We start from the raw sequence: 15,054 nt of genomic DNA, 5'->3' as shown, positions 1-15,054 counted from the left end.
TAGTTTGTTGTCCATTAGTATGAGCCACAATAGTTTGTTGTCCATTAGTATGAGCCACAATAGTTTGTTGTCCATTAGTATGAGCCACAATAGTTTGTTGTCCATTGGTATGAGCCACAATACCACAACAGTTTGTTGTGTATGGAACCCCAACATTGTTTCTGTAACCCTACAGTAGAGCCGTAGTAAAGCCTGTAGTCCCCAGGCCTGACCAGGGAGTAACAGGGGGTAGTAATAGAGGGTAGTAATAGGGGGTAGTAATAGAGGGTAGTTATAGGGGGTAGTAATAGAGGGTAGTAATAGGGGGTAGTAATAGAGGGTAGTAATAGGGGGTAGTAATAGAGGGTAGTAATAGGGGGTAGTAATAGAGGGTAGTAATAGAGGTTAGTAATAGGGGGTAGTAATAGAGGTTAGTAATAGGGGGTAGTAATAGAGTGTAGTAATAGGGGGGTAGTAATAGAGGGTAGTAATAGGGGGTAGTAATAGAGGGTAGTAACAGGGGGTAGTAATAGGGGGTAGTAATAGGGGGTAGTAATAGAGGGTATTAATAGGGGGTAGTAATAGGGGGTAGTAATAGGGGGTAGTAAAAGGGGGTAGTAATAGAGGGTAGTAATAGAGGGTAGTAACAGGGGGTAGTAATAGGGGGTAGTAATAGGGGGTAGTAATAGAGGGTAGTAATAGGGGGTAGTAATAGGGGGTAGTAATAGGGGGTAGTAATAGGGGGTAGTAATAGGGGGTAGTAATAGAGGTTAGTAATAGGGGGTAGTAATAGAGTGTAGTAATAGAGTAGAGTATGGTAGAGTAGAATGGGGTAGAATAGAATATGGTAGAGTAGAGTGTGGTAGAGTATAGTATAATAGAGCAGAGTGTGGTAGAGTATAGTATAATAGAGTAGAGTAGAATAGAGTAGAGTATAATAGGGTAGAGTAGAATAGGGTAGAGTAGAATAGAGTAAAGTAGGGTAGAGTAGAATAGAGTAGGGTAGAGTAGAGTAGGATAGAGTAAAGTAGGGTAGAGTAGAATAGAGTAGGATAGAGTAGAATAGGGTAGAGTAGAGTAGAATAGAGTAAAGTAGGGTAGAATAGAATAGAGTAGGGTGGAGTAGAATAGGGTAGAGCAGAGTAAAGTAGGGTAGAGTAGAATAGAGTAGGGTGGAGTAGAATAGGGTAGAATAGGGTAGCGTAGAATAGAGTATGGTAGAGTAAATTATAGTATGGTAGAGTAGAATAGAGTATGGTAGAATGGGGTAGAGTAGAATAGGGTAGAGTAGAATAGGGTAGAGTAGAATAGAGTAAAGTAGGGTAGAGTAGAATAGAGAAGGGTAGAGTAGAATGTGGTAGAGTAGAATAGAGTAGAGTAGAATAGTTTAAAGTAGGGTAGAATAGAGTAGGATAGAGTAGAATAGGGTAGATTAGAGTAGAAGAGAGTAAAGTAGGGTAGAATAGAATAGAGTAGGGTAGAGTAGAATAGGGTAGAGTAGAATAGGGTAGAGTAGAGTAAAGTAGGGTAGAGTATAATAGAGTAGGGTAGAGTAGAATAGGGTAGAGTAGAATAGGTAGAGTAGATTTGGGTAGAGTAGGGTATAGTAGAATAGAGTATGGTAGAGTAAAGTGTAGTATGGTAGAGTAGAATAGAGTATGGTTGAATAGGGTAGAGTAGAATAGGGTAGAGTAGAATAGGGTAGAATAGGATAGAGCAGAATAGGGTAGAGTAGAATAGAGTAGGGTAGAGTAGAATGGGGTAGAGTAGAATAGAGTAGAGTAGAATCGTATAAAGTAGGGTTGAGTAGAATAGAGTAGGATAGAGTAGAATAGGGTTGATTAAAGTAGGAGAGAGTAAAGTAGGGAAGAATAGAATAGAGTAGGGTAGAGTAGAATATGGTAGAGTAGAGTAAAGTAGGGTAGAGTAGAATAGAGTAGGGTAGAGTAGAATAGGGTAGAGTAGAATAGGGTAGAATAGGGTAGAGTAGGGTAGAGTAGAGTAGGGTAGAGTAGAATAGAGTAGGATAGAGTAGAATAGGGTTGATTAAAGTAGGAGAGAGTAAAGTAGGGAAGAATAGAATAGAGTAGGGTAGAGTAGAATAGGGTAGAGTAGAGTAAAGTAGGGTAGAGTAGAATAGAGTAGGGTAGAGTAGAATAGGGTAGAGTAGAATAGGGTAGAATAGGGTAGAGTAGGGTAGAGTAGAGTAGGGTAGAGTAGAATAGAGTATGGTAGAGTAAAGTATAGTATGGTAGAGTAGAATAGAGCATGGTTGAATAGGGTAGAGTAGAATAGAGTATGGTAGAATCGGGTAGAGTAGAATAGAGTATGGTAGAATAGGGTAGAGTAGAATAGGGTAGAGTAGAATATGGTAGAGTAGAATAGAGTATGGTAGAGTAGGGTGGAGTAGAATAGAGTATGGTAGAATAGGGTAGAGTAGAATAGGGTAGGGTATAGTAGAATAGAGTATGGTAGAGCAGAATAGGGTAGAATAGAATATTGTAGAGTAGGGTAGAGTAGAATATGGTAGAGTAGAATAGGCTAGAGTAGAGTCGAATAAGGTAGGGTAGAACAGGGTAGAGTAGAATAAGGTAGGGTAGAATAGAGTAGGGTAAAGTAGAATAGGGTAGAGTTTAGTAGAATAGAGCATGGTAGAGTATGGCAGAGTATGGTAGAATAGAATAGGGCAGAGTAGAATAGGGTAGTGTAGAAAAGAGTATGGTAGAGTATGGTAGAATATGTAGAGTAGACTAGGGTAGAGTAGACTAGGGTAGAGTAGAACAGAGTATGGTAGGGTAGAATAGGGTAGAGTATAATAGGGTAGAGTAGAACAGAGTATGGTAGAGTATGGTAGGGTAGAATAGGGTAGAGTATGGTAGAGTAGAGTAGAACAGAGTATGGTAGAGTAGAGTAGAACAGAGTATGGTAGGGTAGAGTAGAATAGGGTCGAGTAGAATAGAGTATGGTAGAGTAGGGTAGAATAGGTAGAGTAGACTAGGGTAGAGTAGAACAGAGTATGGTAGGGTAGAATATGGGTAGAGTAGAATAGGGTAGTGTAGAGTAGGGTAGGGTAGAGTAGGGTAGGGAAGAGTAGAACAGAGTATGGTAGAGTAGAATAGGGTTGGGTCGAGTAGAATAGGCTAGTGTAGACTAGAATAGGGTAGAGTAGAGTAGAATAGGGTAGAGTAGAATATAGTAGGACAGGTTAGAGTAGAGTAGAATAGGGCAGGTTAGAGTAGAGTAAGGTAGAGTACAGTATGGTACACACTTACTGTGTGTGTGCATGCCCGTGAGTAAGTGTGGGTCTGTTTATTTACAGTAGAAAAACTGTCAGTGACACATTGCTATGGGCCCACAGGGACAAAACAGTAACAGCAGTCAGATCTATTTGTCATAACTCATGTCTCTGTCAGAACAAATAAACTTCACATGCACTAAGTGAAAGGAATGACAGGAAGACTGATATAGGTTTTCGACCAACAGTTTGCAACAGTACAGAGGTGAAGATATAGAGCAGAGACTTCCTCACTACTTGGAGGAAGTTAACTTCTACATGTATGTATAATTCTAATTCACCCACCGTCGCCTCCCCTGAAAATTACACACACACACACAGTATGAACCCACAACACAGAGAAGAAACAGAGATACTGACAAATGACAAAGAGACTGAGAGAAAGACAGAATGTACTCTCCTCACACACACTGATACGAACATTCACTGTCATCTGTGGAATCAGACAAAATGTCAGATAACCTTTATCTCCTGCTGTCAGTACAGTATCTTACTTCTGTCGGTCACACACCACACACACACACACACACACACACACACACACACACACACACACACACACACACACACACACACACACACACACACACACACACACACACACACACACACACAGTGCCATGTCATGATGAAGACTGATTCTCCATCACCCTACCTTGTTGCTGTTCCATCGCATTTTATTCTCAGTCTCTTTATCTCTGTATTTCTTTCCCTCTCCGTTTCCTTCTCAGTCTCTTTATCTCTGTATTTCTTTCCCTCTCCGTTTCCTTCTCAGTCTCTTTATCTCTGTATTTCTTTCCCTCTCCGTTTCCTTCTCGGTCTTTGCTGTTTCCACTTTCTAGTCCAGTCCACCTAGCAGAAGTGATCCAGCCCTGACCACCTCCACTGCACCCAGGAGGAGCTCAGTGAGGCTGGCTGACCCTCAGCAACACGTGAGTGGATTACCCCTTCTCCTAAATCCCCCTCTCTTTCTCTGCCTGAATCTCTACCCTTTCTCTATCATCTCCAGTATGTTTTCTCTTTTTCACCTACAGTGCCTTCAGAAAGTATTCACACCCCTTGACTTTTTCCACATTTTGTTGTGTTACAAAGTGGGATTCAAATTGACTGATTGTCATTTCAAGCAGATTTAAGTCAAAACTGGAACCTGGCCACTGAGGAACATTCACTGCCTTCTTGGTAAGCAACTCCAGTTTAGATTTGGCCTTGTGTTTTGGGTTATTGTTTTGGTGAAGGGTGAATTAATCTCCCAGTGTCTGGTGGAAAGCAGACTAAATCAGGTTTTCCTCTGGGATTTTGCCAGTGCTTAGCTCCATTCTGTTAACTTTTTATCCTGAAAAACTCCCCAGTCCTTAACAATTATAAGCATGGCCTCATGGTGAAATCCCTAAGTGGTTTCCTCTCTCTCCGGAAACTGAGTTAGGAAGGAAGGCTGTACCTTTGTAGTGACTGGGTGTATTGATTCACCATGCAAAGTGTAATTAATAACTTCACCATGCTCAAAGGGATATTCAACGTCTGCTTTTTGATTTTTACCCATCTACTAATAGGTACCCTTCTTTGTGAGGCATTGGAAAATCTCTCTGGTCTTGGTGGTTGAATCTGTTTGAAATTCACTGCTGGACTGAGGGACCTTACAGATAACTGTGGGGTACGTGTGGAGTACAGAGATCATCTTAAACATCATTATTGCACACAGAGTGAGTCCATGAAAAGTTAAGGGATGTGAATACTCTCCGTCACCATTCTTTATCCTCCATTTCCATTGTTGCTTTTTCCTTCTCTATACCCTCTCTCTCTCTTCATCTCCCCCTTAGTGCACTGTACTTCTAATCAATCACCTTTCTGCTGCTGCAGATCAAACTATACTTCCCTTTTCACACCTGACACCTTCCCTCACTTCAACCCCGCCTCCCTCTGATGTGGGTGTTGACTGATGTGGGTGTTGACTGATTGTGCGCAATCCCTGAGGACACACACACACCTACTCTCTATCTCTCGGTCTTACCTTGAGGACCTCCACAGGCACCTGCATGCTCTGGCAGTGTTGTGGTGCGTTGATGGCAGGGCTGGGTGCTGGGACAGACATACGCTGCTGTTGCATGTACTGCAGCGCCGCATTCTGCTGCTGTTGCCGCTCCCGCTGCTCCTCCTGCTGCAGCTGGTCTCGCATCAGCTGACAATACATACATCAATCAGTCAGTCAGTAAAATACATCAGTCAGTAAAATACATCAGTCAGTCAGTCAATACATCAGTCAGTCAGTCAATACATCAGTCAGTCAGTCAATACATCAGTCAGTCAGTCAATACATCAGTCAGTAAGTCAATACATCAGTCAGTAAGTCAATACATCAGTCAGTCAGTAAAATACATCAGTCAGTAAAATACATCAGTCAGTCAGTCAGTCAATACATCAGTCAGTAAGTCAAATACATCCATCAGTCAGTCAGTCAGTAAAATACATCAGTCAGTCAGTCAATACATCAGTCAGTCAGTCAGTCAATACATCAGTCAGTCAGTCAATACATCAGTCAATCAGTCAAATACATCCATCCATCAGTCAGTCAGTCAGTAAAATACATCAGTCAGTCAGTCAGTCAATACATCAGTCAGTCAGTCAGTCAATACATCAGTCAGTAAGTCAGTCAATACATCAGTCAGTCAGTCAAATACATACATCAGTCAGTCAGTCAGTAAAATACATCAGTCAGTCAGTCAGTCAATACATCAGTCAGTCAGTCAAATACATCCATCAGTCAGTCAGTCAGTAAAATACATCAGTCAGTCAGTCAGTCAATACATCAGTCAGTCAGTCAGTCAATACATCAGTCAGTAAGTCAGTCAATACATCAGTCAGTCAGTCAAATACATCCATCAGTCAGTCAGTCAGTAAAATACATCAGTCAGTCAGTCAATACATCAGTCAGTCAGTCAGTCAATACATCAGTCAATCAGTCAAATACATCCATCCATCAGTCAGTCAGTCAGTAAAATACATCAGTCAGTCAGTCAGTCAATACATCAGTCAGTCAGTCAGTCAATACATCAGTCAGTCAGTCAGTCAATACATCAGTCAATCAGTCAAATACATCCATCCATCCGTCCGTCCGTCCGTCCGTCCGTCAGTCAGTCAGTCAGTCAGTCAGTCAATACATCAGTCAGTCAGTCAAATATATCCATTAGTCAGTCAGTCAGTCAAATACATCCATCAGTCAGTCAGTCAATCAGTAAAATACATCCATCAGTCAGTCAGTCAATCAGTCAGTCAAATACATCCATCAGTCAGTCAGTCAATCAGTCAGTCAAATACATCCATCAGTCAGTCAGACAGTCAGTCAGTCAGTCAGTCAGTCAAATACATACATCAATCAGTCAGTCAGCACATCAGTCAGTCAGTCAGTCAAATATATTCATCAGTCAGTCAGTCAGTCAGTCAGTCAAACACATCTGTCAATCAGTCAGTCAGTCAGTCAGTCAGTCAATACATCAGTCAGTCAGTTAAATACATCCATCAATCAGTCAGTCAGTCAATACATCTATCAGTCAGTCAAATACATCCGTCAATCAGTCAGTCAAATACATACATCAGTCAGTCAGTCAGTCAATTCATCAGTCAGTCAGTCAGTCAGTCAGTCAAATACATCCATCAGTCAGTCAGTCAATACATCAGTCAGTCAGTCAGTCAATACATCAGTCAGTCAATACATCAATCAGTCAGTCAGTCAGGCAGGCAGGCAGTCAAATACATCCATCAGTCAGTCAGTCAGTCAAATAGATCCATCAATTAGTCAGTCAGTCAATACGTCAGTCAGTCAGCCAGTCAATACATCAATCACTCAGTCAGTCAGTCAGTCAGTCAATACATCAGTCAGTCAGTCAAATACTTCCATCAATCAATCAGTCAGTCAATACATCAGTCAGTCAGTCAATACATCCATCAATCAGTCAATACATCAGTCAGTCAATACATCAGTCAGTCAATTAATACATCTACTGTATACATAGTGTACTATGTAATAAATCAATCAGTCCAAAATGTGTTTACCTGCAGCCGCAGCCCTATTCGTGAGGCCATGGCTGGGGGGCGAGGGGGGAGGGGAGGGCGAGCCGACGCAGACGCACTGCAGTCCAGCCCGAGAGAGTGAGGAAGCTGAGGGAAGAGGGAAAGAGTGAGGAAGCTGAGGGAAGAGGGAGAGAGTGAGGAAGCTGAGGGAAGAGGGAGAGTAAAGGTGGTGTTAGAATACTATGTTAGAAAGTCACACAGGTGCATCAGGTGTAAGGCCTCATGAGTCCTGCCACTGTGGTCCCCGACATCAGCAACCATGTCCTTTTACCTTCTAATCATCCCAGTCAGACCTGGAAAACTAGACATTCAAATCACATTTCTTACCAACTAATCAAATCGTGTAATCAACAAGGATATAATCCACAACCACATCCCTCCAGGTCTGTCTGTACCCCTGTCAGGACACGTGGAATATAAAGTTAATGTACAATACAGTAGACCACAATGCATCAGTCTGTTTACGCTGTATTAGCAGGTCATATGATGTCTGTACATAAACCATCTAATGAATAACATCCCTAAATGTTTCCATATCAGACACAGACAATGCCATATATTCACTGTCTGTTAACTAGCAGCTGCCCCATGGCTTTGGAACAGGGGGGACGAGAGGACAACTGGATCCCAGGTCACGAACTATCAGTACTGTCTATGTGTTAACATCATGTAATGTTAAAGTGTGTGAAAACAAAATCAAGTGACTAATGAAACCAATGCCACTATGATGAACTCCCCTGTCCCTTCAGTGTATGACATGCACAGTAGCCAGTCTTTCAGCATGATAATACAGTAGGTCTTTAGGCATCTTAAGAGTAGGTAAGGGCCGTATTCAATCACAGAAACCTGGTCTCCAGGGTAAGACAAAAACATCATAATATTTACAGTTTGAAACTAAAAGGAATCTCAAGTGCATGCTACTTTTAATGCCTTTTCCTCTCTGTGGTTTAGATTGAATAAAACTGTGCATTAGGAGGCAGTGGAGGCTGGGTGGGGGAGGTTTGGGGAGAAGGGAGGGCTAGGGGGCAGGTGTGGGCACATCAGACCAACCCCCTCCAGGCTCAAGCCCTGGGCCTATGAGCATACCCATGGTTACCATTGGGGAAGTCATGTGGAAGTCATGTGGTCCGGTTGTTGTGTGGAGGTCATGTGAGCAGCCTTGTCGAGGGCGAACACCCTCACCATCGCCCACCTCCACACCCTTCCTCCTCCACCTCCAACCCACCCTTCTCTAACTTAGGAGAGCCCCAGAGTTCCCCTTTCAGCAGTGTTAAAACTACACCTGATCTGCTGTTATTCTGCTCTCTGGGACTGTTCCTTTCAGACAAATGAAATGTAAGTCAATGTGAATAAAAGTGCAGCCGTGGCCTGAGAGTATGTTTCTACCGTTTCATCCAGATGCACAATAAGAAGCCATGCCAGAGAGACATCAACCAATCAGAGAAGACATCTCAACCTTCATCAGATACACAGGCCATACATGGGCATGGAGAGAGAGAAGGGAAAGAGAGAGAGAAGCTCACTGTGTGTGAGGTACAATAAGAAGGGCAGCTCCTATTGAGAAGGACTGAGGCCGCCTGTTGTCCACCGTGTACATTTCAGTGCCTGCTTTGTGCATACTGGCTGGTCCAAACGCACGCACAGCGTTCTGACTCCAAGAGTCATCACTACTACAGCATGGCAGCACACAGAGAACCACCACCTAACCAGGACCAGCCAAACACAAACCACAACTACATCAACTACCACTACTGCTGCTACTATTACACCACTACTGCTGCTACTATTAACACTATTACACCACTTCTACTGCTACTATTAACACTATTACACCACTACTGCTATTAATACTATTACACCACTACTACTGCTACTATTAACACTATTACATCACTACTGCTACTATTAACACTATTACACCATTACTATTAACACTATTACACCACTACTACTGCTATTAATACTATTACACCACTACTACTGCTACTATTAACACTATTACATCACTACTGCTACTATTAACACTATTACACCACTACTATTAACACTATTACACCACTACTACTGCTACTATTAACACTATTACACCACTACTATTAACACTATTACACCACTACTGATGCAATTAACACTGTTACACCACTACTACTGCTACTATTAACACTATTACACCACTACTACTGCTACTATTAACACTATTACACCACTAGTACTGCTATTAACACTAATACACCACTACTACTGCTACTATTAACACTAATACACCACTACTATTAACACTATTACACCACTACTACTGCTACTATTAACACTATTACATCACTACTGCTACTATTAACACTATTACACCACTACTATTAACACTATTACACCACTACTACTGCTACTATTAACACTATTACACCACTACTATTAACACTATTACACCACTACTGATGCAATTAACACTGTTACACCACTACTACTGCTACTATTAACACTATTACACCACTACTACTGCTACTATTAACACTATTACACCACTACTACTGCTACTATTAACACTATTACACCACCACTACTGATACTATTAACACTATTACACCACTACTATTAACATTATTACACCACTACTACTGATACTATTAACATTATTACACCACTACTACTGATACTATTAACACTATTACACCACTACTATTAACACTATTACACCACTACTACTACAACTATTAACACTATTACACCACTAGTACTGCTATTAACACTAATACACCACTACTACAGCTACTATTAAGACTATTACACCACCACTACTGCTACTATTAACACTATTACACCACTACTGCTATTAATACTATTACACCATTACTATTAACACTATTACACCACTACTACTGCTATTAATACTATTACACCACTACTACTGCTACTATTAACACTATTACACCACCACTACTGCTATTAATACTATTACACCACTACTACTGCTACTATTAACACTATTACACCATTACTATTAACACTATTACACCACTACTACTGCTATTAATCCTATTACACCACTACTACTGCTACTATTAACACTATTACATCACTACTGCTACTATTAACACTAATACACCACTACTACAGCTACTATTAACACTATTACACCACCACTACTGCTACTATTAACACTATTACACCACTACTACTGATACTATTAACACTATTACACCACTACTATTAACACTATTACACCACTACTACTGCTACTATTAACACTATTAAACCATTACTATTAACACTATTACACCACTACTACTGCTATTAATACTATTACACCACTACTACTGCTACTATTAACACTATTACATCACTACTGCTACTATTAACACTAATACACCACTACTACAGCTACTATTAACACTATTACACCACCACTACTGCTACTATTAACACTATTACACCACTACTACTGATACTATTAACACTATTACACCACTACTATTAACACTATTACACCACTAGTACTGCTATTAACACTAATACACCACTACTACAGCTACTATTAAGACTATTACACCACCACTACTGCTACTATTAACACTATTACACCACTACTACTGCTACTATTAACACTATTACACCACTACTACTACTGCTATTAACACTATTACACCACTACTACTGCTACTATTAACACTATTACACCACTACTATTAACACTATTACACCACTACTATTAACACTATTACACCACTACTGCTACTATTAACACTATTACACCACTACTGCTACTATTAACACTATTACACCACTACTGCTACTATTAACACTATTACACCACTACTGCCACTATTAACACTATTACACCACTACTATTACACCATTATTATTAACACTATTACACCACTACTACTGCTATTAACACAATTACAACACTACTACTGCTACTATTAACATTATTACACCACTACTACTGCTATTAATACTATTACACCACTACTACTGCTACTATTAACACTATTACACCACCACTACTGCTATTAATACTATTACACCACTACTACTGCTACTATTAACACTATTACACCATTACTATTAACACTATTACACCACTACTACTGCTATTAATCCTATTACACCACTACTACTGCTACTATTAACACTATTACATCACTACTGCTACTATTAACACTAATACACCACTACTACAGCTACTATTAACACTATTACACCACCACTACTGCTACTATTAACACTATTACACCACTACTACTGATACTATTAACACTATTACACCACTACTATTAACACTATTACACCACTACTACTGCTATTAATACTATTACACCACTACTACTGCTACTATTAACACTATTACATCACTACTGCTACTATTAACACTAATACACCACTACTACAGCTACTATTAACACTATTACACCACCACTACTGCTACTATTAACACTATTACACCACTACTACTGATACTATTAACACTATTACACCACTACTATTAACACTATTACACCACTAGTACTGCTATTAACACTAATACACCACTACTACAGCTACTATTAAGACTATTACACCACCACTACTGCTACTATTAACACTATTACACCACTACTACTGCTACTATTAACACTATTACACCACTACTACTGCTGCTATTAACACTATTACACCACTACTACTGCTACTATTAACACTATTACACCACTACTATTAACACTATTACACCACTACTATTAACACTATTACACCACTACTGCTACTATTAACACTATTACACCACTACTGCTACTATTAACACTATTACACCACTACTGCTACTATTAACACTATTACACCACTACTGCTACTATTAACACTATTACACCACTACTGCTACTATTAACACTATTACACCACTACTATTACACCATTATTATTAACACTATTACACCACTACTACTGCTATTAACACAATTACAACACTACTACTGCTACTATTAACATTATTACACCACTACTACTGTTAACACTATTACACCACTACTATTAACACTATTACACCACTACTAATGCTACTATTAACACTATTACACCACTACTACTGCTATTAACACGATTAAACCACCACTACCACTGCTATTAACACTATTACACCACTACTATTAACACTATTACACCACTACTGCTACTATTAACACTATTACACCACTACTATTAACACTATTACACCACTACTATTAACACTATTACACCACTACTATTAACACTATTACACCACTACTGCTACTATTAACACTATTACACCACTACTATTAACACTATTACACCACTACTGCTACTATTAACACTATTACACCACTACTATTACACCATTAATATTAACACTATTACACCACTACTGCTACTATTAACACTATTACACCACTACTATTAACAACTATTACACCACTACTGCTACTATTAACAATATTACGCCACCACTACTATTAACACTATTACACCACTACTGCTACTATTAACACTATTACACCACTACTATTAACAACTATTACACCACTACTGCTACTATTAACATTATTACACCACTACTACTACTACTATTAACACTATTACACCACTACTACTGCTACTATTAACACTATTACACCACTACTATTAACACTATTACACCACTGCTATTAACACTATTACACCACTACTGCTACTATTAACACTATTACACCACTACTGCTACTATTAACACTATTACACCACTACTATTACACCATTACTATTAACACTATTACACCACTACTATTACACCATTACTATTAACACTATTACACCACTACTACTGCTATTAACACTATTACACCACTACTACTGCTACTATTAACACTATTACATCACTACTGCTACTATTAACACTATTACACCACTACTATTACACCATTACTATTAACACTATTACACCACTACTACTGCTATTAACACTATTACACCACTACTGCTACTATTAACACTATTACACCACTACTGCTACTATTAACACTATTACACCACTACTCCTGCTACTATTAACATTATTACACCACTACTGCTACTATTAACACTATTACACCACTACTATTAACACTATTACACCACTACTAATGCTACTATTAACACTATTACACCACTACTATTAACACTGTTACACCACTACTACTGCTACTATTAACACTATTACACCACTACTATTAACACTAATACACCACTACTATTAACACTGTTACACCACTACTATTAACACTGTTACACCACTACTGATACTATTAACACTAATACACCACTACTACTACTACTATTAACACTATTACACCACTACTACTACTACTACTACTACTATTAACACTATTACACCACTACTACTACTGCTATTAACACTATTACACCACTACTACTACTGCTATTAACACTATTACACCACTACTACTACTGCTATTAACACTAATACACCACTACTACTGCTACTATTAACACTATTACACCACTACTACTGATACTATTAACACTAATACACCACTACTACTGCTACTATTAACACTAATACACCAGTACTATTAACACTAGTACACCACTACTGCTGCTACTATTAACACTATTACACCACTACCACTACTATTAACACTATTACACCACTACTATTAACACTATTACACCACTACTATTAACACTATTACACCACTACTACTACTACTACTACTATTAACACTAATACACCACTACTATTAACACTATTACACCACTACTGCTGCTACTATTAATACTATTACACCACTACCACTACTATTAACACTATTACACCACTACTACAACTACTATTAACACTATTACACCATTACTACTGCTACTATTAACACTATTACACCACCACTACTACTACTACTATTAACACTATTACACCACCACTACTGCCACTATTAACACTATTACACCACTACATCTACTACTATTAACACTATTACACCACTACTATTAACACTAATACACCACTACTATTAACACTATTACACCACTACTGCTGCTACTATTAACACTATTACACCACTACCACTACTATTAACACTATTACACCACTACTATTAACACTATTACACCACTACTATTAACACTATTACACCACTACTGCTGCTACTATTGACACTATTACACCACTACTATTAACACTAATACACCACTACTATTAACACTATTACACCACTACTGCTGCTACTATTAACACTATTACACCACTACCACTACTATTAACACTATTACACCACTACTATTAACACTAATACACCACTACTATTAACACTATTACACCACTACTGCTGCTACTATTAACACTATTACACCACTACCACTACTATTAACACTATTACACCACTACTATTAACACTATTACACCACTACTACTGCTACTATTAACACTATTACACCACTACTACTACTACTATTAACACTATTACAACACTACTACTGCTACTATTAACACTATTACACCACTACTACTGCCACTATTAACACTATTACACCACTACTACTACTACTATTAACACTATTACAACACTACTACTGCTACTATTAACACTATTACACCACTACTACTGCCACTATTAACACTATTACACCACCACTACCACTACTATTAACACTATTACACCACTACTATTAACACTATTACACCACTACTACTGCTACTATTAACACTATTACACCACTACATGCACTTCTAATTCGATCACTTT

The 15,054-nt window shown here is 38.9% G+C and overlaps 1 protein-coding gene across 11 annotated transcripts in view; it reads right to left on the bottom strand.

The window, feature by feature from the left end:
- LOC110516128 (transcription factor EB-like) overlaps window positions 1-15,054 on the bottom strand; it is a 69,721-nt gene that overhangs the window by 20,694 nt on the left and 33,973 nt on the right. For 8 of the 11 annotated variants that reach the window (XM_036950455.1, XM_036950460.1, XM_036950458.1 and 5 more), the window contains 2 exons: window positions 7,322-7,426; window positions 5,283-5,450 (listed from right to left, as the gene is read on the bottom strand). In XM_036950455.1, the coding sequence (XP_036806350.1) occupies window positions 5,283-5,450; window positions 7,322-7,351 (198 nt within the window). In that variant the 5' untranslated portion in view covers window positions 7,352-7,426. Of the gene's footprint in view, window positions 1-3,929; window positions 4,489-5,282; window positions 5,451-7,321; window positions 7,483-15,054 lie in introns of those variants that run through there. The other 3 variants (XM_036950457.1, XM_036950459.1, XM_036950461.1) reach the window with 2 other exon arrangements.

Source organism: Oncorhynchus mykiss, chromosome 17 (assembly GCF_013265735.2).
Source record: "Oncorhynchus mykiss isolate Arlee chromosome 17, USDA_OmykA_1.1, whole genome shotgun sequence".
NCBI classification, from domain to species: Eukaryota; Metazoa; Chordata; class Actinopteri; order Salmoniformes; family Salmonidae; genus Oncorhynchus; species Oncorhynchus mykiss.
The sequence above is the reverse complement of the archived record's forward strand: the minus strand, read 5'-3'. Positions and strand labels throughout refer to the sequence as shown.